Here is a 25192-nt window from a genome sequence, read left to right on the forward strand (position 1 = left end):
AAAATTGTTTTAGGTTTAGAACTGCCATAACTTGTCTTAAAAGCTACACATATTACTTGATTCTCTTAACGTATTTAGCTTCAATAACTTCAAAACAATGAAGTACAAACCCACTCACACATCATCTTTGGTTTTTTTTCCCCCTCCTTCCCCTGCTCTGCCCAGATTTTGTACTGGTGGCTCCTAAATATTTTTATGCGGTACCTAATTTAGACACATTTTTTACCCATACATCAGATCTTAGCACCAGCATTGCTCTCTGCATCCACAAGGTATTAAAACTACAGTGAAATTCAACAGTAATATTTACAATTGATCATAATGCTGTGATTTAATTTTGTATGTTGATTACAAGCACTTTCAGCAAAGCCATTCACATTAAACAAGCAAAAAATCAGTTTTCTGTTTAAGATGACTATGAATAACTATCCAGTTTCATTAGCCCATGTAACAGACATGATTTTGGCAAACTGAAGCACCAAAATGAGAAGACTGATAAGAAGTTAATTCAAAGCATATGCATCACCGACACCTTTCAGCATCAAGAAAATATTTAGCAGAATTAATTGGTTTGCAGGTTTCCCTCATACACTTCCATAACCATCAATGGAGGATGCTGTTCTGTGCACCTCCAGACAGCTCAGCCCTAAGTCCCAGCAGGGCACAGTATTGATGTTAGCATGAGTTCCCTGTCAGAAATCCAGGTCTATTATTCTCAGCATTAAGAATCTAAGACAAGTAAGGAAAAGCTGAGTACCAAGACATTCACATTGAGCTGTACACAGAAATGTTTAAATTTAAGAGGACTCTGTGGATCAGAGGTCACAATCTACAGGCACAGATACATGTGTTCTTACTATGAACCGATTATCTGAGGAAACAGAATTAACTGCTTCAAGTGGTTACAAATATTCTATAATGTAACAGTATTTGTCAATGTCATATACACAGGTAATCTGCTAATTACATTGCTTCAAGACTGCTATACTTTAAGTTTGTGCAATTTCACTTTGTTTGATTCAAACCGCAAACAGTGCACATTTCAACACGGCCTAACTGCGTTTGCTGGCTCCACAGAACTAGCCATGGGATTAACAGTTTACACAGAATAGTACCACCAGTTGTAAAGGTTTGGAAACAAAAAAGAGGTCAAATTTTACTTTCACATGCTTTCCCCAAGTGTTAATTCTCAGAGAGATTTCAGTATCTGACAGCTTTTCAAAGTTTCCAGTATAATGAACTTTTGAATTTTCCTAATCACCATCTTCTCCTGAGTATATTATGCTATATATATACACACACACACACATATATACATACCATCTTATTCACTACAACTGGAAAAACCTTTTATTTAGAAGGTTTTATTTAATAGGCACAAAGCTTGCCATCCAAAGCTTTAAAGCATACTAAAATGGGAAAGTGTTCTGGGTTCAGCAGTAGCGGCCATTTTTTCTTAGTAGCTGGTGCAGTGCTGTGTTTTTGACTTTCGGCCTGGGAACAGCGCCGATAACACCGATGTTTTTAGTTGCTGCTCAGTAACATTTAGTCTGACCAAGGACTTTCTGAGCCTCATGCTCTGCCAGGGAGGAGGGGAAGCTGGGAGGAAGCAGGGACAGGACACCTGACCCAAACTAGCCAAAGAGGTATTCCATACCACAGCACGTCATGCCCAGGAGGTAACTGAGAGTTACCCGGAAGGGCTAGTGCACTGCTAGGGGCTAGGTATCAGTTAGCGGTTGGTGAGGTGTTGTATTCTCTTCCTTTGTTATTTCCTTTATCATTATTATTATTGGTGGTAGCAGTAGTGATTTGTGTTATACTTTAGTTATTAAACTGTTCTTATCTCAACCCGTGGGAGCTACATTCTTTCAGTTCTCCTTCCCATCCCTCTGGGAGCGGGGGGTAGACTGTGTGGTTCTGATTTATGGCCTGGGCTTAAACCACGACAGAAAGAAATGCAGTTGTTAAACACGTGACAGTATGTGGAGACACATTTTAACAGGAAATCCAGAAATAGTCAGGTATGTTTAATTTTCACTGGGTTACACTGAAATTATTTCCTGAGTAAACTGTGATAGCCCCTTTACTTCTTTCCCAGCACTGCAGCCTCTCCATTATCTACTTTATTATACGAGTACTCATGCTCCAGTTGGTCTCTAAATAAATCATCCTCCCATAAGTAAGAGAAACTAGTTCCATTCTTAAATTATGAAATTTAGATCAATTTTCTGGCACTTTAAATCAATGTAACTAATGGTCCAATTTCAAATCAATTTGATGCATGTAATTTACAATAAGCATGCATGTCCTTTCTCTGAAAGGCTAACAAATTAATTTTACAACGACCTCACAATGATTATCATAGGAATTTAAACAAGAACACCCAGCTATAAGGTTAAAAAAAACCAAACCAAACAAAAAACCCAAACAAACAGAAAAAAACCGAACAACAAAACAAAACCAATAAAAATCAAGACACATGCATCCACCTCCAAAACCACTTAAAACCTAACCTACAAGCAGCACCTAAAAGGTCCAAGTGCTACTCTTCACCACCATGCTGCAAATGTACTACTAACCTCAGCTCATCCATGGAAAATGGTCAGGTTTTTTAGGCGTAGTCTATTGACATTTCGAGACATGTTAGTAGTACTTCCAGAACTCTAAGGATGTAACTGACTTTCCTCTCTCTCACTCAGTGATACAATACTCACCAGCAATTCAAGCTCACTGGTAACTCATGATATGATAGACATACAAAACAAACAAACAAACAAAAAACCAAACACCAAAAAAAAACCAACCACCCAAAACCCAAACCCACTTCAGGCTGAGAAACAAGAGTTCTCCAAAAGTTTTACGTGCAATACAGTTATCAGAAAAGTTTTACATCCTATACACCATAGAATCAGGCCTCAGTACAGATGCTCAAGTCTAACTTCAAAACAGAAGTCACAAACCAAAACCAAGTTTAAAGGAACAGGCTGGTAGTCTATCAGTATGAAAAATCTGAAGGTGAATTAACAGGCTCCAAAGTAAGTAAATAGAAAATAAAACCTAAATCTCAGAGAAGACAGAAGGTGCATCATCTAACAATTTCCTCCTCCCCTCTGTTAAAACATCACTTTCTTTCATGTATGTCCAGACTTTGGAGGGCCACAATTCCCAAACAAGGCTGCTTATTTCACTCACAGCTTGGGTGGTACAAACACAGAACTATGGCATTTCTTTCTTTTGCTACTCCCACCACCCACTTTTTCCATGTTCCACTGCTATTTAATATCTGTGAACTTTGTTTTAGTTAATTGATTTTGCAAGCGGCAATTACTCTGACATCTAAGTAGTGCAAATGAAATTAAAAATACAAATGATACAGAAAAAACCCTGCAGTGATATTAAAATCTGTAAAAATAGTTAGTGCTATTGCTGCCATGGCACATAAGCCTGAAATCTCCATTACATGTGCTGGTCTTAAAAATATGTTCTGCAAAGGTAATTCTTTTTCAGTAGCTTTAGTGATAGGCAGCCTTGCTCTCCAATTACTAAAGGCAGCAAAATATCAATAAATGGCTTCTTTCAGCTTAGAGAAACTGAAACATCAAGAACAATATGGAAAGCAGGAAATGCACTCATTTGGCTAATGGAAATTTGCATATCAACACTATAAATAGTAATTTTAGATTATTTAGATATATATATATATAATACTTGGAAATATTTCTCCAAGATAAACACCAGTTTAAAGTCTGTACTTCATATGATCAAATGTTCTTCATTAGGATCAAAGTTCATCCAATTCAACAAAGTTGTTTTAAATAACGCCAAGTATTCAGAGACAAATCATGATGTAATATGAGAAATTTACATACTGCGTTCCTTCTCATTGTGGCTTTGGGGGTTTAACAAAAAATTTAACATCTGCATATGCTTTCCCCTGCCTCAGTTTATTAAGGACTTAACAGGGAAAAATAATTTGTTTCATAATTGTCAAGATACCACTTGCAGAATTTTCATTTCTTCATCCAAACAGTTTACCACTTTCAGCATGCTTCATTTTAGATCAGTTTGCATGTCTTAAACTCCCAGATTGGCTTAATCTTGGGTTTGGTTTAATCTTCTCTTTCATACTAGAAGGCACTCTCCAATACTCTGCATTTTCTACCTACCAACACACTTGGAGACTGTTGTCAAGTCTGGGGCAACACCTCTAACACTGAAGAAAAGGACAGCATATGAGACAAGCTGTTTGTGAGAGAACACCAAGATTTTCACATTCCTCTTCTACTTGTGCATGTCTCCCCACAGTGAAAGGCAGAGCTCCCACAGACAGAAACCAGTCATAGCATGACCAAAATGGGTGAACTGCAGCTTCTCACCTTTCAGAAAGAGCGAAACAACAGGGTGACAAATGAAAGCCACCTTACAGATTGATGAAGAAGAATGCAGGGTATATATTAAAAATAAAATAATATAAACCAAACCAAACAACAACAACCAAACACATAAGAGCAGTATACAAGGCCAGTAATCCCTGTTAAGGATTCTCACTCTTACAAGATTGAGAGGTTTGAAGAGAGTTCCAAGACAGAAGGCAAAGCAAAGAGGCAACATGGAGCACTAACGCCTAATACCTAAATTCTAACTGCTTTTACTTAAGAGAATGGATCAAGAAAAAACAAACAAACAAACAAAGATAGCTAGGAAAGAAAGGTTAAAATAGAAAGAAAACTGGAAGAAAGTTGGAGAAGAGACTTCTAATAATCAGAGAAAATTCATAAATCTACACTAAGAAGATACTGGACCCAAAACCACAAGGTCTGAACAGATGGTATCATTAAAGAACTCTTTTATTTATCAAATGAAGCTGGATGCTCTGAAACAGTATCTGGTTTCTGAAATCTATCACTACTACTGTACATTATAAATTTTGAAAAGACATATGCTACTACTACATCTTGGTTGTTGAACACCCTATCCATATTCACAATCACACTGACTAAAACATGAGTTTGTGATGTGTTACCTCATTACAGTCAGAAAATGAATCTCTAGTAATAAGAATTTAAGTGAGACAGACCTATGACACACTGAACATGAGACTTCCACATGGGAATGTATCTAGGATTTCATACTCCTTCAAACAAGAGATAATTCTAGTTAGTTATTTCATACAGAAGCCAGAGGGCATAGAAGCAGTCACACAATAGAACGTAATCACTCTTTCACATGCAGACCTGATAATCAAGAAGAAAAACCCTGAAAAACTGAGGTGTATCTGGAACCATGTACCTAGCTACAGTGATTCATAAATTTCATTCCAATTACTGACATTTTTTTTGTATAGACTGTTCACTTTTGGTCTTATTATATAACATGAAGAATTTGAAAAAAAACATACAAAGGTCAGAGAATCATAGAATGGGTTGGGTTGGAAAGAACCTTAAGATCATCTAGTTTCAACACCCCTGCCATGGTAGGGATGCCTCACACTAGACTATGTAGCCCAAGGCCCTGTCCAACCTGACCTTAAACACTGCTAGGGATGGAGCATTTACCACTTCTTTGGGTAACCTGTTCAAGTTGGCAGGGGGGTTGGAACTAGATGATCTTAAGGTCCTTTCGAACCCAAACTATTCTATGATTCTATGATTACATCTGACCTGAATTTCCCTTGTTTAAGTTTGAACCCATTACCCCTTCTCCTATCAGTAAAGTTCCTGATTGAAGAGTCCCTCTCCAGCACCCTTGTAGGCCCCCTTCAGATACTGGAAGGCTGCTATGAGGTCTCCACGCAGCCTTCTCTTCTCCAGGCTGAACAGCCCCAACTTTCTCAGCCTGTCTTCATACAGGAGGTGCTCCAGTCCCCTGATCATCCTCGTGGCCCTCCTCTGGACTTGTTCCAACAGTTCCATGTCCTTTTTATGTTGAGGACACCAGAACTGCACACAATACTCCAAGTGAGGTCTCACGAGAGCAGAGTAGAGGGGCAGGATCACCTCCTTCGACCTGCTGGTGACACTCCTTTTGATGCAGCCCAGGATACAGTTGGCTTTCTGGGCTGCGAGTGCACACTGAAGCCGGCTCATGTTCATTTTTTCACCGACCAACACCCCCAAGTGCTTCTCTGCAGGGCTGCTCTGAATCTCTTCTCTGCCCAACCTGTAGCTGTGCCTGGGATTGCTCCGACCCCCCAGGTGTAGGACCTTGCACTTAGCATGGTTAAACTTCATAAGGTTGGCATCAGCCCATCTCACAAGCGTGTCAAGGTCCCTCTGGATGGCATCCCTTCCCTCCAGCGTATCAACCGAACCACACAGCTTGGTGTCATCAACAAACTTGCTGAGGGTGCACTCAATCCCACTGTCCATGTCACTGACAAAGATGTTGAACAAGACCGGTCCCAACACCGATCCCTGAGGGACACCACTCGTTACCGGTCTCCAGCCAGACATTGAGCCATTGAGCACAACTCTTTGCCTGCAGCCATCCAGCCAGTTCTTTATCCATCGAGTGGTCCACCTATCAAATTGATGTCTCTCCAATTTAGACAAGGATGTCGTGCGGGACAGCGTTGAATGCTTTGCACAAGTCCAGGTAGATGACGTCAACTGCTCTGCGCTTGTCCATCAGTTTCGTAGCCCCATCATAGAAGGCCACCAAATTGGTCAGACAGGATTTCCCCTTAATGAAGCCATGCTGGCTGTCACCAACCACCTTGTTGTTTTTCATGTGCCTTAGTATGCCTTCCAGGAGAATCTGCTCCAGGATTTTGCCAGGCACAGAGGTGAGACTGACTGGTCTGTAGTTCCCTGGGTCTTCCATTTTCCTCTTCTTGAAAACAGGGGTTATATTACCATTTTTCCAGTCATTGGGAACTTCACCTGACTGCCATGATTTTTCAAATATGATGGACAGTGGCGTAGACAACTTCATTTGCCAGTCCCATGAACTTCTGCATATTCAGGTTCCTAAGATGATCTCAAACCTGAACCTCTCCTGCAGTGGGCCATTCTCACAGTCCCTGCCTTTGTCCAAGACTTGAGCAACATGGCTAACAGCATTTAATGATATATGTCAGCTTTTTTCCCTGTTAAGGGACAGGCTATTCTATTGTCACTTTACAAAAAGACTTAAAAGAAAGTATGATCAATGAAATCATAAATTATATTAATAAAAATTCACTACAAACTCTCAGACATGACGTTGTCCAATAACAACTCCACAGAAGGTTTCCCACCTTCAATTAGAAGAACACAGGTTTTGCAGATTAACTTGGTTTGTTCCAGGAAGGTGGACACAAAGAAGAATGCAAAGGTTTTTCTCCATTTTTAATTTCTGAAACACATCATCTTCAGGTATTCAAAAGATGAATAAAAATATATCACACTAAAAGGAGTCACCCAGCTTATTTCGCTATGCCTTCAGATGCAATAAGATTAACATTAGTTAAGATCTTTAAGGATTTTAGGTCTTTCTGAACAGCAAGGGAAAGTGGAACTTAAAAAAAAAAAAAAAAAAAAAGAAACAGTATCTTTAGCTATTCATTCCCTTGTATCAAATGGGAAGAGTTACATATTCTATTAAAATATTTAAACATTTCTACCAGCTGCCGTGCAGAGAACTGCAGAATAACAAAGGGGATTTTCAACTAGAATTAAATCTCTTCATCTTCTCAACCCTCAGTGCAAGAGAAATGGATCCATTAATTCATAATCCTTTTAGATTGCTCCTTTGACATACTTAGCCTAATACTCTGGATCTCTTTTCAACTTCTACCACCCACAAGACATCTATACATAGATAGTCTGTTTCAAGTACGCACATCCCACAGCCTTCAGCCCAACAGACACTTCAAGTATAAGATCAATATCACTTATCACTGTTGTAAAAACCCTGGCATGAAGCTCCAAAGTATGCTGGCCAACTTCCCGTCAAACTGCTCCACTTCAGCTTCCAGCAGGGATTTCCTGCACCTTCTCTTGCTTCCCACCTAGCACCAAGGATCTCCAGTTAGACTCAACAATACTGCACCATGTCCTCAGACCTCTGAAGAGTTTCCAAGACTTCTCTCAGAAATAGTTTGTCTGCCCTTCAGGCCAGTTCCTCCTAACTTCATCCTGCCTCATCCCAACCCCTGCTCTTGAGCAGAGCTCTAGGAAGAGAATTGCTTTCTTGGAGAACTCAGGATATATAGCACTGCTTTGTGTGAGTATATACTTATTGTCTCAAAGGTTTAAGTCACCATCAACAATGTCTGTGCTAGACAAAGGTAACAGCTACAACAGCAAGTAAAATAAACATAGTAAAAAGAGTTAATGGGTTGAGACAGAAAGGAGAAAAATGAACATGAGGCATGTGAAATAACTGCACCAGAAGAGGCAGACTGAAATCTATGCCTCTTAGGACAGAGACTTTGGAACAGGTTGTTTGACAACCAAAAAAAAAAAAAACAACCAAAAAAACCCCAAGTAAGATACCTACTTTTATCTTAGAAAAGTACAAGTATTAAAATGAAAGTTAGAACTCCAGGACAGATGTAGCACATGTAGCATAAACAAAGTGAGGTCTTCCAGGTACAGATGAAGAAAATGTGATTTCACTAAGTAATGAGCATCTTCAACAGGTAGCCTGTTGGAAGATTTACCTGCTGAATGTAAAGCTGCTTCTTGATCAGAGAAATAATGAAGCCTGGTTTCTTAAGAAAGCATATTCTGTAGTTCCTACCCCAATAGCCTTACTTCTTGATCATGTTCCTCAAGTTCAACCACACTACTCTCTCATCCTCATCTTCTCTGACTTCCTCAAACCTAGCTGTTTGGCTGGTGAAAAGGGAGGACCTGCTGATTTGTGGTTCATGGTTGACTGAGTAGCACCCACAGGCTGTTCCAGCCAACTAGGCATGATGCTACTAGGAACAGATAATGTCCAAAGTCTACCCACCTTTTTCCTCCATGAAAGTCTCTTCTTTATGAAGCCACTAATTTGCTTGAAACCTGAAGAAATTTATTATCCTACACACTTTTGATGCCCTGTCCAATACAGTTACAATACTGCCCACTGAACTTAAAAACTATTAGGAGACAGATGCAGGATAGCTCAATTCGTAAAAGAGGTAGACTACAAATACACAAGATGGTGTCTTGGCAAATTCTCATAATTTCTTCTGAAGTCAGGACTGACAGCAGCATTTGTTTCCTCAGGTTTTAGGGATATTTTTTCCCCTTTCTCTTTTCTCTTGGGCTTCTTAAAAAAAAATTTACTCCGATTGCTCTGGACAGATCGAAATATGCGAAAGAAAATGGAAGGGGGAAAGAGAGCAAGCACAAAATATTTCATTTTTAAGCCAAGCTTATAGGAGAATTGGCGTATATTTCCAATTGTTCATAGCATATTCAGAGAAGAATTCAAAAATTTTCTAAAGCTATTTTAACTTTCCAATCTCTATCTTATCAAACTGCAGTCTTTAAAAGGAGATGTACCTTTCCAAGTAGTTATTTACTTCTTGAAATGCAAATTTATTAGAAGAATTCATTTTCTCCCCCCTCAAAAAACATGAAGGGCTTTCAAAAGCCGATTTACCTTCTCATTTATAAGAGGTAATGCAGTATATTTGCATAAAACAGTCAAAACTTTTTTTTTGTAATGTAATAGGTAGCTAACTATGTAACCCCTGCCGTTTTAAAAGACAGTCCCCTCGTTAGGAAACCGTTCAAAGTGACAATTTCAGTAACTCAGCATTTCTTTCTGGATAATTAGATGTATGATGAATATGCAGATTTCACAGAGCTGATTGGCCCAAATATATCCCATTCCTCAAGAACATCACCTTCCATAAAAACAACTGTATTACCAATCAGCAGGCTCTCATCCAAACTTGTTTTAAACATTCATCTGCAAAGCTCAAAGACAGATCACACCAGACAGAATTACCTTTGCCCGACCCTTATGAAGGTACAGGTTATGAATGACTATTTTTCCTGTCACCACTGTGACCTGTATACATAGGATTTTCTTGCAGCAGATCTTTATAAAATCTTTGAGGACAGGGAATGGAGATTTCATGCCATCCACATTATCACAGAATGTAACTTAAATAACATAACAATAGCACCATCCAGTGGCAATAGCTTCTTTTAAAGAAGTTCATCACACATCATTAACAGTGATCCTGGTTGGAGCAAGTGTAAAACAACTAGTAGGGTTTTTCCACTTCCAATTACAGTTTGTTGAGCAGCAATCATCCCGAGAATATAGGGATCTTGGTTGGAAATGCAGTACTAGCAACGCATCTGAAAGGAGCAACTGCACATACAAATAATTGTGCAAAAATAACGTCAAATGCAAGCACCAAATATACATGCATTTTGTAATATTTACAAGATCTGTAACGCAAGTTTATTCCAACAGTGAAATCCTACTAACATATTCATTGAAGGCTGAAAATGCTTTTTTCCCCAAACTAGGCAGCTCTTCATTGCTTTTTAGGTAGAAAATGCTTCAGTGTCTTCTCAGTATAGGCTTTAAAAAAAGCAAACTGAAAACAAACAAAACACTTTCCCTTCCCTCCTCCTCTTCTCCTCCCTCACCCCCCCAAAAAAAAAACATTTAGGTTTCCCCCTTCTATTTATTAGGTTGATGCCTTATTTCCTCAGAAAAATAGAGCATTTAGTATTTTCAAGTACCAGAATTGTGACCTCTACTCACAGTAAGCACCTGTGGCAGAGCTGACAGAAATCATGGAAGAAAATAACAGAAAAAAGGGTTGCTGTACAGCAATCACCACCTGCAATAACCAATATGACAGGAACAGATAAAGAAAGAACTGGTTTTAAAGACATTTTCAGGGTGTTTTTCTCAGAATAGAGACAATAAATAAACTGGGAATTGTGCAGTTTAATAGCTCAGTTTCCAGTCCTTGACAGAGGCACATCCTTCCAACTTAGGAAAGACTCCCATAAATCACATCTACCACTGACATATGATTTGAACAACTATGATGGCATGATTTTCTCTTTGTTGTGAAGTTCACACACTGGAGGTTTTAAGCAAGCTTCTGTTTCAAAAACATTCCTATAGCTGCTGCTGGGATTATAACCCAAAACCTTTTTCTTTGGGTTTTTGTTTGGATTTTTTTTTTAAGAATTCAGAAATCTGTGCAGGACTGCACCAACAGAAGGGAATGGTAAGCTTGTTCACTGCATACAGACATGTTTCACTATTGCTGAATGCTAGAAGGGTTAGCTGAAGAGACCACCTAATTCAGAAGGAAGTTCAGAAGCAAATTTAGAGCACATTTCAGCTTTCACCAAGTCTGTAAGATAACTTATCATTAAAGTTTAAAAGCACAGTGTTCACTACTGTAGTTGCATATCTTGTTTAAATGTTCACGTTCTACTTAAATCACTGAACACATTTTTGCACTGAAGTTGAATGTCCCAAAATACTTTTTCCAATACAGTGGAAGACTGATTCTATCTTCCTATTTTTAATAGTCCAGTATAAGACCTGCACACATCCTGCTGTCATAAACCTAGGGCAAGTAGGATAAAAGAATGAGCATGCATTCAGTTTTGTTTATGCAGATATTAGAAATTAATAATTGAAATTAATTAATACCCCTATATTCTCACTGTCTGTAGCTCTATTGTTACTCCCCTCACAATCAGAGCAGCTACATTAGTTCAAGAGAGGAGGCCAGACCAGGACACACACACTGGGGGTAGGGTGCTTAAGATGGTTAACTGGCACAGGGAGCTAATCTCCACCACCTCCCACACGCTCTTGCACCAGCCTGAATAATGTATATTGGATTCAGCTGCTCAGCAGAGACACTGGCATGTGCAGCTGCAACTGCACCAGCTGACTCATGTGACCAGAAGGTACCACTGAATCCCTTGCAGCAGCTGCACTCCATCTGTGATCACTGGTTTGGGGACAGAAGCTGCAGTGTGTGTCAGTTGCCGTTTCCACTTCTTGTAAAGCAAGGTCATCTGATCACACAGTCAGTACAGCACTAGGGCAGGAGACCCCCTTCTAAATAAGCAGATGGCTTGGTGGTTAAGGCACACAGCTTCTGAATTTGTAGCAAGTTTCCCATGCAATTTGGAGCCAGCTACGTTCCCTGTTTGCTTTGGCCACAAATCCATAAAATTACAATCTTATCTAACAGAAAGCTCAAGAACAAATCAATTTAAATGTCTCAGACACCCATGCGCAATGATTCCTGAGCTATATAAGTACGTAGATCAGAAGATGAGATATTTCCTGGCAAGTCTTCAATGCTATTCATGATCAGTAAGAAAGTAAACCAGCTTTACTCTAAAGCACGAACTTATCTCCCTGCAAATGTAGAACCACATCCATACATACTTACACAGCTAAGCAGGGGCTTCTAGATGTCCTGATAAAATCAAACAGTCAATTTTAAGTGAGCTCTTCCATCACACTACTAAAATGGCTTAAGTCTCCATATTTTCCTCACACTACAGGCTACTCTGCCTGTTCCATGCTTTTGCCTGTAGGGGTGCATAGCTGCACAGAACCTTATCCTAGTTAATGTATATGCATATTCTCTTTGTATATGGCTTTGTCCTGACAATCCTGTACTGTTCTGGCTCCAAGTTCCAAACTATTGCCTTTTTTCCTATCCCATTCCTAATCTCTCCAACTCCCCCCCTACTGCTCTTTCTCCACTGTCTAGTTGACTTACAGATATTAGCTGTGTTTCATCCTGCAAGCCCTGTGCCACTTGACACTCTTGCAGCAGACCTGATGCAGAGAAACTTGTCATGAAACAGAACTGCCAAATTTTGTACAGTGACTTCTCATAACAGAGGTCTCATTCATAAAGCCCACTTCAGAACTACAAACAACTGTTCTTCATAAATAATTTACATACAACTTTGATCACTTCAACTTGATCCAAACTGCCTTCAACTCATGGTCTCCTGCTTACCAGGAGGCAAAGAATGATCCACTTGGAACATAACCACTAACTAGCAGCCGTTCCAGAGCAGCAATTTTCAATTCTCTGAAGCCACACTAGGAATTTGAATCAAAAAGAAACACTTCTGAGAATTAAACATTATTCAGTTGTTGTTTTACGTAGTGTATTCAGAGGACTTCTGAGAGTCAGTTACCTGGAATGAGGAAGTGGGAGCGAGTGAGAGGTGGGGGGTGGGGGTACAAACATATTTGAATAGGGGTTAATTAGTAGCACAGTTACTCCTGAACTTAAAAAACTAAATCCTAAATATATGAATATATGAAGTAATAGATGAGTACATTTTACACTTTAATTAGTCTTGTTTCTTAATTAATCTGAATGTTAATAACAAACTAATTTTTTGTTCTAACGCATACCAACCAGCATCTCCAAAGTAACCGGAAAATTACATTTTATGTATTTATGATTTCAATAGTACATCTCAGAATACTGCACTCTGTCAGCTTTGTGTTTTAACTTGATGTCTTAGGAACTCCATACTACACATGGCAAGGCCATGGCTGGAAGATTTGCATCCATTTTTTGGCAACACACTTCATGAACTACCTAAAATAACTTGAGAGAGGCCACCGGTAAGCAGTGAACCTGTAAAGCAGTTGAGATTATATGAGCTGCAGGAAGCAATGTATCCTGCATTCTCCAACCTACGGATGAGGCAGAAGGGTAGACTTGAGAACCCAAGATCTATTAGTCTTACAGAGGAAGGGAATGATCTTTTCTCTGTGTCAATGGAGAATAGGAGAGCTAATAGAACTGAACTGTATTCAGAGCAGCCTAAAGCCTAGTTTTAGTGTGGGGAGGGCACACTTTATAGTGGGAATGAAGCAGCACACCAACACACATTATGTAGCACTGTCTCCACCTGACATCTTACTATTTCCAAGAACCTTTAGAGGGGGCTAGACAAATAACTGCCAGGAATGACAAAGATGCATTTCTAGCTGTATTAGGGAAATGAAACTAAATGATCCCTTGAGGTCTCTTTCTGAAGTTCTACGAAAGGAAAGGCAATTAATGGACAGCTAGTAAATTATTTTCATGTAAGCTATTTAATCTGCTCTGATAGATGATCACCTCCTTTAAAAGAACAGAATCCTCTATACTGAGCACTAATTGGTACACTTGGGGTTAAGCTTAACCCAGAAAAGGCTCAATGGACAACAGAGGCTTAGCTATTCAGTTGCTGACAAACTATACAGCTTTTTTATTATTATTATTTGGGGTGCTTACATCTGTAAATCAGGACACTTCTAAAGCTAAATTAGTGAAGAGAGTGATGTTGCATTAGCAGCTTTGGAAATCAAATATCTGATGTGTTCCTGCCTTTTTTACAGTAGAGTAATAAGCAGGACAAGAGTTGAATTTCTCTGGCAGTTCAGTTCTAAACAGTTGTGCTAAAAAAGATTTTAAATGAGAACACTGAAGTCCCAGCAGAGGAAGAATATACACCATGTTACTCACTGAAAAGCCCACAAATGCCCAAGAACAAGACTATGCTACAGTACAGTTCATTACCTGATTATTTAGGGAGGGGGGGAAAAAAGGGGGCATTATATCCTATGTCTCTTATGGAATTATGAAGCAACAATAAATCACATACTTCATGCATTTAAACAGAACACACACACCAAGTGCCATCGCGCAGTAAATTCTGTTTTTAAAATTCTAGGAGTTCACAAAAGCCTGAAGCTATTAAAAACCAAATGAAACACATCTGCATTTTAAAATACAGTTACAGAAGGGTTTTTTTACATTAAAATGCAGAAATACTGAAAGCTTAAACTTTTTATCTACTCACAAATAAATACTTTTACTATCTTTCACATTGGCCAGCTTTTAGACAATCATACCAGCAACCTGTGTAAATGATTTTAAAGCACATCTCCTCAACCACATCATGCTAGTAACAACAACAATCACCATCAAAAACAAAACAAAAACCCCACACAAAACAAAAGTGAGTTTAGAGACAATTAAACTATCATTCTGAGCTTTGCCACTTCACCTGTTATAACATAATCTGTTAACACAGTAAGCTTAACACCAAATGTTTGTGGTCTGTGTTACAAAACCAGAAACCCACACAATTTGCTTAGTGTACTCAGATCTTATCTCAATCTCAAACTGTGCATACATGACGTACAACGAAATATACATTTCTTATTTTCACTGGTTTTATGTAGTCTCTATGAAAGCGGTAAGCCTCCTCATTTCAAGCTTAGAAATATTTAAACAAAAAGACAGCAGCACACGGCCAAGCACTTTAAAGTGGTTAAAAGTTTTAGACATTTTACATCTTTTACTGCAGGCTTCAGCTTATTGCCACAAAGCTAGCCACTACAAAAAGCACCACCTTGTGGCAAAACCAGTACTCATTGCATCTCTCTTTTTCAGAGCTTCCAAACGTTGCCACAATATTAGCAGCTACAGGGGGTATTCCATTAAAATTTGAACAAAAACAGAATTAAAAAAGGATGTGCCAAGGGAAGATTTTCTGAAGATTCTCTTCTACACACAGTAAATTTAAGAAATTAATGAAATTTATGTTTTTACATAAAATGCTCCAGCAAGTATTAACTTTTTTCCCCCTCTGGAGACAGTACTAGATGAGACTGTGAGTAAAATACACATAAGGAGTACAGTAAAAAAAAAAAAATTGTGTAAGAATCCCATGTTAAGATAAACTTCCGGTCTATATCTGAATACTTCAATCTGCAAGATATTGCAAGAGCTTCATAAATTAATTACTATGTTGGCTCAAAACCATCCCACAGCAGTATCTTTATTTACATTCTCTTTCTAAGAGACACTAGGACAAAGGTTGTATATTCCAAGGTAGTAAAATGATTAATTAGTCATTTCTAAATTTTAGAAAAATCTCAAATCCAGTGCTACAGTGCACAACACAAATTAATACTCTAAAGACTGAATTCTGTTCTAGCTTGTGTGCTTCTGTTCAACAAAGATGCAGAAACCTTTCCAGCTACCTTAACTAAGAAATAGCGGTCCCATAAGACTTTGCATGCTCTTCAGCTTAAGACTGCATCTGATTGTAAGTAGGCACCCCACTCTCTACCTGAAAGAAATCAACACAGTCACAGAAACATGCAGCACTATGGAAAAATTAGTCTGCATATGCAAAACTCAGTATTCAAATACATCAGTGGTTGTAGATAGTCATATCACTACTGTATTAGCACCGCACTTTGTGCATACCTGGAGTCAATGAGAAATACAGTTCACACCCTTTTTCACATGATTTTTTTATTTTGCAAAATAAGAGAAGCATCAAGAGAAGTGGAGAGGGAAGTCTCCTTCTGCACAACCAGACCTCATTGACTGCTCAAACAGCACTTATTGAAACATGAGCCCCAGGGGGATAAGAAGGTGCAACTATTTTGTGCTGTTTGTGAAGCCTTTGCTATGAAGGCCCCGTGAATGGCAAGCTGAAACCCTTTACAGGAGTTCAGATCACTCAAACCTTCTAAGTCTGAGCATTCAGTTTAGCTGTGGGCTATCTGCTCAGTCTGTGCTTGAGGGTAATTTCACATATAGGCAGCAAAAGCAAAAATATATTTCCTTGCTTTAACCAAAGTATGTAGACTACATACTAAGTACCAGCAATTACTATCAGAAAGAGCAGCAGGGCAGCTCATCTTATTAACTGAACTACATAGCCAGGCAGGTCCATGTCAAGCATCTTTTCCTGCATGAATTGTCAGAGTCTAAGAAACTGTTATGAAAGATCAATTTAACTCAATAACCAGTACTGTGAGAGCTAAAGAAAGCTATCAGATTTGAGCTGGAATCACAGTTTGGAATATCCAAACACATCTTTCCCTTAGAGGATCTTTTGGTATCTCTAATGTACCACCTATATGGCAGTGATAATCAAAATAGATAACACAGGTACTTGAAAAACATCTCTTTAAGAAAAGAAAAATTTATATATGAGATTAAGTTGCATAAGAGAGTCTACAGAAGAACAATAAATCTGATCCTAGGAACTTCCATAACTTGATTTAAGCAAATTAAGTTTCAATTCTCTAGAACCTGGTTTTAGACCTTTCATTTTGGGGTTCTCATATGTCACACACAAAATATTTTCGATTCTCCATTGGCTTTCACATCCATCCTTCAGTTTCCTCTCCAGCTCTCCTCCTTCCCACTACCATGAAGTGCTGTATTACACAACAGTCACAGATAAGCAGCTCAAGCTACAGAACCAAGCTCCCCAGAGGAGCATAAGCCTTGTTCTTATCTGGCAACCAAAGCTATTATCCAAAGTTTCTTCTATTTTATAGCAAATAACCACTGTGTCATATAAGAATGAATCAACACTAATTTCTGAGAGCTGCCTAACAATGAAGAATATTCTAATAGAGCCTATAAAGCTACGCAGCAAAGTTTTGCTTTAATATACTAATACACAAAATAGTGCAAACAGAGACAAAAGGCTTAATTACAGTACTGTTCTGAAACATAAGCACAATTTAAAACTATTAATCCAATGTTTATCATGTAGCCCATAGATTACTTATTTCATATCATCAACAGCAGGATGCAAAATCAAATTATACAACATAATTAACACATTTTTCTATTTTAAATTTACGCAGATGAAAAGACTGCCTCCATCAAAGAAGGAAAAAGCATTTCTGCTATAACTTAGAGCCCTAATTTCTGGAAATTTTATGCAGGGTTGTCTGTTAACAAGAATTTCATGAGATGATTTGTGTAATGCCAATTTGCATCCATGCTATATTCAAAATAATTAGGTGGGCAGTGGGCAGGCAGAGAACTGAAGGAAAAAATAGAGGGAGGAATCTGTAATAGAAGTTTTGTAGCTAACCACAAATCATTCTTTTTGCACATGTGAGTCCAGGGTTTCCATATAACACAGAAGAGAGAAAACAATTCTAGAGAAATCAAACTGCAATTTAAAGTAATTTCTACAGAGGGAGCCAACAACCCAAGGAACAGGATTAACAAAATGCATTCCAGATCATCACAGAGTTCTTCCCAACCAGTCTCACATTACATGATTTTCAGATATACACTGCATATCATCCAGATTCTTCCTAAACAGAATTCCCAAGCATTTAATAAAAGTTTACCTAAATAAGTGCTTGATGACATTTCATAGATCACTGTCAATGTGCAAGAGAACTTACACTTACTTTGGGAGAAATAGGCAAGTTAAGAGACTGATCATTCTGAATTGCTTTTTATTAACTAAAAAGTACAGAACTTTCAATCTGTAGCAATTTTAAAAACATGAGATTTTTGTAAAAATGAGTATCAGTTCTACAGTAGACATTTTTATTGACGTTTTCATACAAACCCTCTATACCAGGAAGCAGGCCAGTATGATAGCTTGATCTAAAAAAAAATGAGGATGAAATCTAAAATACAGTTATGTAAAGATGAGGGCTGTTAAGCTTTTTCATAAAGCTGGTTATTGCCTTTTGTTTGCAACATTACTTCATTGCCAAATCACATTTCATACTACATACTAATCTCTCAAATGTAATTATAAAAGAGATACATAAAGTAACTCAGCAGCTTTGACAGACATCTGTGACAGGTTCATACATCACCCCAACCTTACAAATCATCTGTGTTGTCAGCATATGTTGAGTAGGCTAACAAAAGATTCAAAGATTAGTATTTCCGATACTTTAATATCTCTTTCCCCCAAAAAACAAACCATATTTTTCTACCCTCTTTTTTTAGGTTTTTGGGGGAATAGGGTGGATAAAACACAAAGGAAGTTTAGAGACACGACATACCAAAAGGACACCAAATCCTAAAAGCAACATATACGGAAGGATTTTTGAAAGTGTTACTGAAGATAAGCTACACCCTCTAGTGGCACAAAATACTGTAGCTTGGTTGTTCCCAACAGCATTAGACAGCCATTGCATCCCTCTGTGTCCCCAGCATTCACGTCTCTCACTGCACGCTGAACCACCGATGAGGCATGACTGCAAGCTAAATAGGTTTGGGGTTGAGTCCCTTAGCTTTTGCACTTAAATACTATGCTGGGTAGTGATTTACACATGGTAACAGACACCCCCCAATGCAAGGACAAGCCACAACATTCCCATGACGAGGTTCAAATCCCTTTCGCATCCTCTAGCTTTCTAACATACCCAAACTACTTCTAAGCCCCTACTGTAAATTTCTCTACTCTGTCCAAAGCATCATACAGGCCCTTTGTAAACTCCAAACAGCCCTACTATGCCTCCCAGATTCATGCTTTCAATACTCACATATACACATCCTGGCTAAGTAAAACCAGGACACCCACAAACCCCCAGATGTTACAGATAATTCAAAACTGCATCATCACTCCAATAGCTGTTCTGAAGCTTGAGAGTCCCTCTCTCCTTTGTTCAGTTTTACCATGAAATAGTATTCATATAGCAAGTATGCTGTGAAGAATAAAAATAAATTCCTCTTTGCAAACTTGCAGCAGAACAACAGGTCTATCCTCCCTTCTGACTAACACATTAAACAGTTGACTGAAGGTAAAGGAAGCTTCTATTTATCTTCTTTCTCATTTCACGGCTTTGATCTCTGTAAAAAGATACATTCTGAAAGCAGCAGTGCCTGTAGGGCGCAAAACGGCTGCCACATTTCATACTTTCTCCTTCAACTAATTTCCAAAAAAGTTAAGCGTTCCATCATGGCTGAAACTGCTTAAACAACCAACCAGCAGCCAAAGCTGTATTAAAACAAGTATCCTGAAGCATTGCTTACAGATTCAGTGGTACCACTAAACTCCAAATAATGCTTTTGTTGACTCTATGAATATATTTCAGTTGCCTATTAATACAAGATAGTCAAGCTAGCAAACTTTTGCTACCAGCCCATATCTTAGTAAAAGAGAATACTACTAAAAAACCCCAACGCCTCTGCCAACACTACTCTACACAGTTAAAAATGGCCTCTGTACTGGGCACTGGGTAAACAAACTGTTTATACTTGAATATAGAGACAACTTAAATCACATCCCATTGAATGCTGCAGCTATCTTAAATTTATTCTCCAAGTAACCATAGTATAAAAAAAATCAGCCTAGGCAACAACGCATTTGTGTGTGCACACACACCAATACACGACCTTCAGTTAAAGTTATTCAGTCCAATTCTGAGAATAAAAAAATAGAAGCGACTCTTGTAAGAGGAGCATATAAACAGTCAGGAGAAATATTCTCATTTTTCTCAGAGTTATATTTATTTATTTTTCGGGGGAACACTAAATGGGGAAAGACATATGCAACATCAGGGCCTCACCAACCTTATTATGACCAGGTTTCTCCAGCAGCCTCGAAGGATGGAATTCCTAATTTGCTCTCCTCAAAGTTACTGAGGATTAGTTGGGTTAGGGAAGGTGGGAAACACCTCCAGGACATCTCTTCAGCCGCAAATGTATGTTTACCCTATAAAAAAACCCTTGCAAATTGAAGATACTACTGTTCCTGCATCTTTGTTATTCTCAGGGCAGAATAACAAACTCACTTGAAAACAAGTATGATTGCTCATCTGCTTCACTACAACAGGGGCATGCTTGGCTTGATCATCAGTTAAGATGCTGACCAAACATGGAAGCAGGCTAACGAGCCTCCACACATACTACTCCCTGGCTGAGCTGCAGGACAGCAACCTCCACCTTGTGTGCACTAGGGGGAGTGCAGGGGGGGGGTTTGGATATTTTTATCTGAATTCTGACAAGAATGTATACATGCACCAACTTACAACTTTAGCACTAAAAAAATCCTGTAAGATTAAAAAAAGTAGAGTAATGTAAAGACCCAAATTTAAAAGGCTGCTATAGCCAAAGTGAATTGGAAGCAGGAAGAAAAAAAAAAAAAAAAAAAAAGAAGGTGATCTTTCATACCTTAGCTCTTAAAATAGAAGTTAAGTATGATGCCATGCCTGTAAACCAACTCCAGTCTGTCTTAGTGGCTGTACTTATCTCTCTAGATAACTAAGATTCAAGGACAAAAAGATAAAGCCAAGTCAGGGTGTAGCGGGCCCAATTACCTTTGGAGATAAGGCATTCATTATGAAACAAAACATACATTTTTATGAAGAACAGCTACACAGAAGTGATCTCTAAGAAACTGGAGGGCATCTGACAGCCAGAGAAATCACTGTGATACTATTAGATGAAGAATACAAAAATAAAGTAAACTCTTCTTTACTAGGTAAGTCTGTTGACATTTCAAAGACTGGAATATAAAGTATTTTAAGCAGGGGGATTGTGGCACTGAACAGGAATTCAGTGCCAGGCTCTATGTAAAGGAATACATGGAGTCTAACTTTGTTTGTATTAGACTTAAAAACATTAGGACATGTTCAGGATAACACCTTAGTTATAAGAACACTGTACCTCAGAAAAAGTTTATAACCAAATCAGCAGTAGTTATCCTAGTGGTCAGTCGTCTTCGGACAATTCTCTAGAATTGGCACTTCTTTTAAATATGAAAGCTTACCTAAATACCAGAAAAGGGTAGTGAAGTATCTAACAACTCGCCTTTAAGTTACATCAGAGAATTTAGCTTGAAGGACTGGAAGTGCTCTGAGGTTCAACAACGTTTAATCCGTTCTGTGCTGTACAGTTGACATGCTCCGAGTAGTGCACACAGTATATTAGAAAAGTTCCAAAGGTCTTTCCTGAAGCAACGTGACACTGACCTATGAGCATTTTTCCCCTGTCAAGTATCCAGTGACATTCAAGATGCCAAGGTCAGTGCCAAAGCATGTTAAAACTCTTTCATGATGACTGACAGCATATAAATCCTCCCAGAGGCTACTATAGCAATAACAATGAAAAACCAAGGAAAGGTTTCTGTTGCAGCTGATTCATATAAAACTTCAGTTTTATTGAATCTTTTTCATTTAATTAAGAGTTCAACCCTCCATTTAAGAAGTGACTATGCTGTAAACATATTAGTAATTAATATGCAATTAAGTAATATGCAACATACTTAAAAAGCTCAAACTGTATTTTAGTATGTTTTGACTATTTCAAATACCTCACATTGAAAGGCTCAGTTTAATCAGTATCTATTGTACAAATAAAGCTTGTGTACACAGTACAACCTGTACTGCACCAAATACAAACCTGTATGTCATTTAACTTGGTTTAACCTGAACATTCTAGTACTTCCAATACTTTTTCCTTACATCTTTTCAAATTGGTTAATCATGATTCAATGATTTAATCATAATAATGTTGTCCATAAGTGTTCTATCATTAGAGTTCTCTACATAAAACCAATCTTATCTACTGGTCAAAGGCAACTGCTGTTACCTGTCTTTTGCCGGAGCTCAAGCAGTTTTAATGTCAGAGGTACATTACCACAATGTACAAATGCAAGTTAAATGTCTTTTTTCCATCCTCTGAAAGAACATGGAAACTTTATTCGGCTAGTAATTCAATCAACTTCAATCAAATCATTGCTTTTCCAAAGGAATTATATCTTCGTTACCAGAATACATTTTTACTGATTGAAATCTATGACCTTCCTGAGACACATCCAAACTTTAAACACGGGAAACCTGACAGCTATAGATATTAATCTGAAAGTTACCTCATCTTACACTTGGATAAATTGCTTATGTCTTTTGGGGGTACTATGAAAGAATGCAAAATAATGCTAATGTTATAATGGAAGCAGACAAGAGGTGAAAATTTAAAATCAAAAAGAAAGAAAGAATGGTAGTTTTCTTATATCTAAGCATGCAGGTGCACACAAAAGGGACCAAATTCCCCATTTTCTCTATCCTGAAAGGAAGAAACATGAAAGGAATCCTAAAAAATCTGTATCTTATTTGGAAATACAACTTTTAAATAAATATTCCACTAGTCATCATGGAGAAGACACTGAATAAAATTATCTCAGAGCTGACAAATGAAGCACTTACTACGGCTTTCTCCTTCTTAAAAAAAACAAACCAAAACAGCAGTTACATAATACAGATTTGAGAGATGGCAAAGAGGACATTCACATAGAACATTTTTCAGGCAGCTCGTGGATAACAGTGATTGAATAAGGCAAGAAGAAAACTGGAGCTCATGCACTGAGTATAGCTCTTCTGCCAGTGGTATTAACGTGCAGGAATTAAAACCAGCACTAATAAGAGCACCAATTACTTCACATATGGAAGAGTTTAGGAACAAGAGAATTTTGAAACTAAATTCTGAAATAAAAAGCATTATAATATACCTATAAACAACCTGTATGCTTACACATACAAGTGAGCAGGAACGTTCCAATTGTGCCATCTTTTACTTAGTGAATACAGTAACTCTTGACAGAACTTGTCAGTCATCACAGACCACATACCAAGTTCTGATAAGTTTCCTCCACTTTCAAACCATGTATACAGTTCACAAGTAAGTACCATTGAGTACTTTAATATCTGTCTTAAAAGCTACTGTAATGGGGGGATGGGGAAGGGGGGAAAGGGAAAGGGGGTAGGAGGCAGTGGGGAGAGGAGGGGGACTGGGACAAAAAAAGGCAAAAAACCCCAAACCACCAAACACCAAAGGTTTCAAAACCAGACATATAAACTCAGAGCCCACTCCCCTATACCTAGATAATATGCAGACAATACTTACCAGTCTTTTTATTTTGTATTTTCCAAATACACATACACATGCTTATGCTCGGTACCCAGTATTTGCTTTCAACTCAGTTGTAGAGCTTTTGTATTTCACTATATAGTATGCAAAATATAATCACAGGTTCTTTTGCCTGAACATGGAAGACTGCCTGAAGATCAGAATTAATTTGAACTTCAGCTTCTTTAGTTTGGGCACACCTTTAAACGAAGGAGCAAAATAATTGAATATGCTGTTATTGCACTGTTTGATAAAATATTTTATTGCTACTTCTCCTGCAAGACCAAAAAAATGATCCATTCAACACTGGATCATAATTTTTCCCCAGGAACAAGAGTTTTTAGGCTACAAAATCAAATCAGCCAAAACAAGCCAAGTTTCAATGTAACCGGCAGGGCACTGGTGACTCTTAGCAACGTTCCACACCTCAGCCCAACTGTGTTGATGACAATTTGCAAAGGTGGGAATGGCCATAACATCATGCAAACAGGCAAATTAAAATAATGAGTCAGCGCTGAATGGGGGAAGTGGGGGAGAAGAGGGAACAAATCTTCCTTTTCATTTCTGCTATATAAACAAACATTTCACTTATACACAGACATACTGCAGGCAGGCAGTAGCTGCTAGAGTAACCACTGTCATATATCACACATTAACTAGAATGAACACTCAGACATTTAAATTGGAAGTATACCAACAGTTAAGAAATTTTTTTAAACAAATTAATGAAAAAATCTTAATTTTTTTGGAAACAATTACTTTTCAGGCAAGCGTCACTTATAGCAGACAATAATGAAAAGCAGGAGTTATTTATGAAAACAAAATTTTTGCTTCAAGTCTAGAATAATAAGATGTGTATGTACACAGAAAAGTAAATACATATAATATGCATGTGTATCACCATAAAAGAGCTTACAGTTCTTTGTGCTTCTCCTCTGCCAAAATTTGGTCGTTTGGCTTCAGCCCATACCTTGAAAAACAAGACAAAATACAAAGCAGTTACTCCTTTAAGAACATAGCTATAAAATGTACTTTTATGGTTTCAAACCGGCAAATTATTAGACTACATATTTGTTGATTCGGGTACCTCAAGTTATTGCAAAGATAGCAGCAAAGTTTCCTAAAAAATTTAGGTTATGTTTATTAGAGTAAATTTAATGTCACATAAAGCATCTGCTTTATATCACAGCTTCAAATTGTATCAAGTACTTTGGCTTGCTATATACCCAAAATCATTGCACTTCATACCACAAACTGTACATAGATCTTATCATTTGGATCTGACAAAATATTACAGTGAATAATACAGACAATATGAACATTAAACATTCCACCTGTACCAAATAAAACTATTATAATCAATACTAAAAACATTCTATAGAAAAAACACTTTCAGAAGAGGCTGTTTCAGCAAATTTCTGCAGTCCATAGAGGCAACCTCTGATCAAAGTGAGAGCTTGAGAGAAAAAAAAAACCACCTTTCTTGGCTAGCTTAACCTAATACGGAATTTAACAGAATAGGTTGCCTACACTGCTTGAATCAGA

General features: G+C 38.0%; 1 protein-coding gene across 3 annotated transcripts in view; it reads right to left on the minus strand.

Annotated features, from left to right (window-relative positions):
• The window catches only part of ADK (adenosine kinase), a 307364-nt gene that overhangs the window by 242803 nt on the left and 39369 nt on the right, over nt 1-25192 (minus strand). For all 3 annotated transcript variants that reach the window (XM_080620985.1, XM_080620983.1, XM_080620984.1), the window contains exon 3: nt 24564-24617. In XM_080620985.1, the coding sequence (XP_080477111.1) occupies nt 24564-24617 (54 nt within the window). The remainder of the gene's footprint in view (nt 1-24563; nt 24618-25192) is intronic.

This window comes from Psittacula echo, assembly GCF_963264785.1.
Source record: "Psittacula echo genome assembly, chromosome: 6".
Classification (NCBI taxonomy): Eukaryota; Metazoa; Chordata; class Aves; order Psittaciformes; family Psittacidae; genus Psittacula; species Psittacula echo.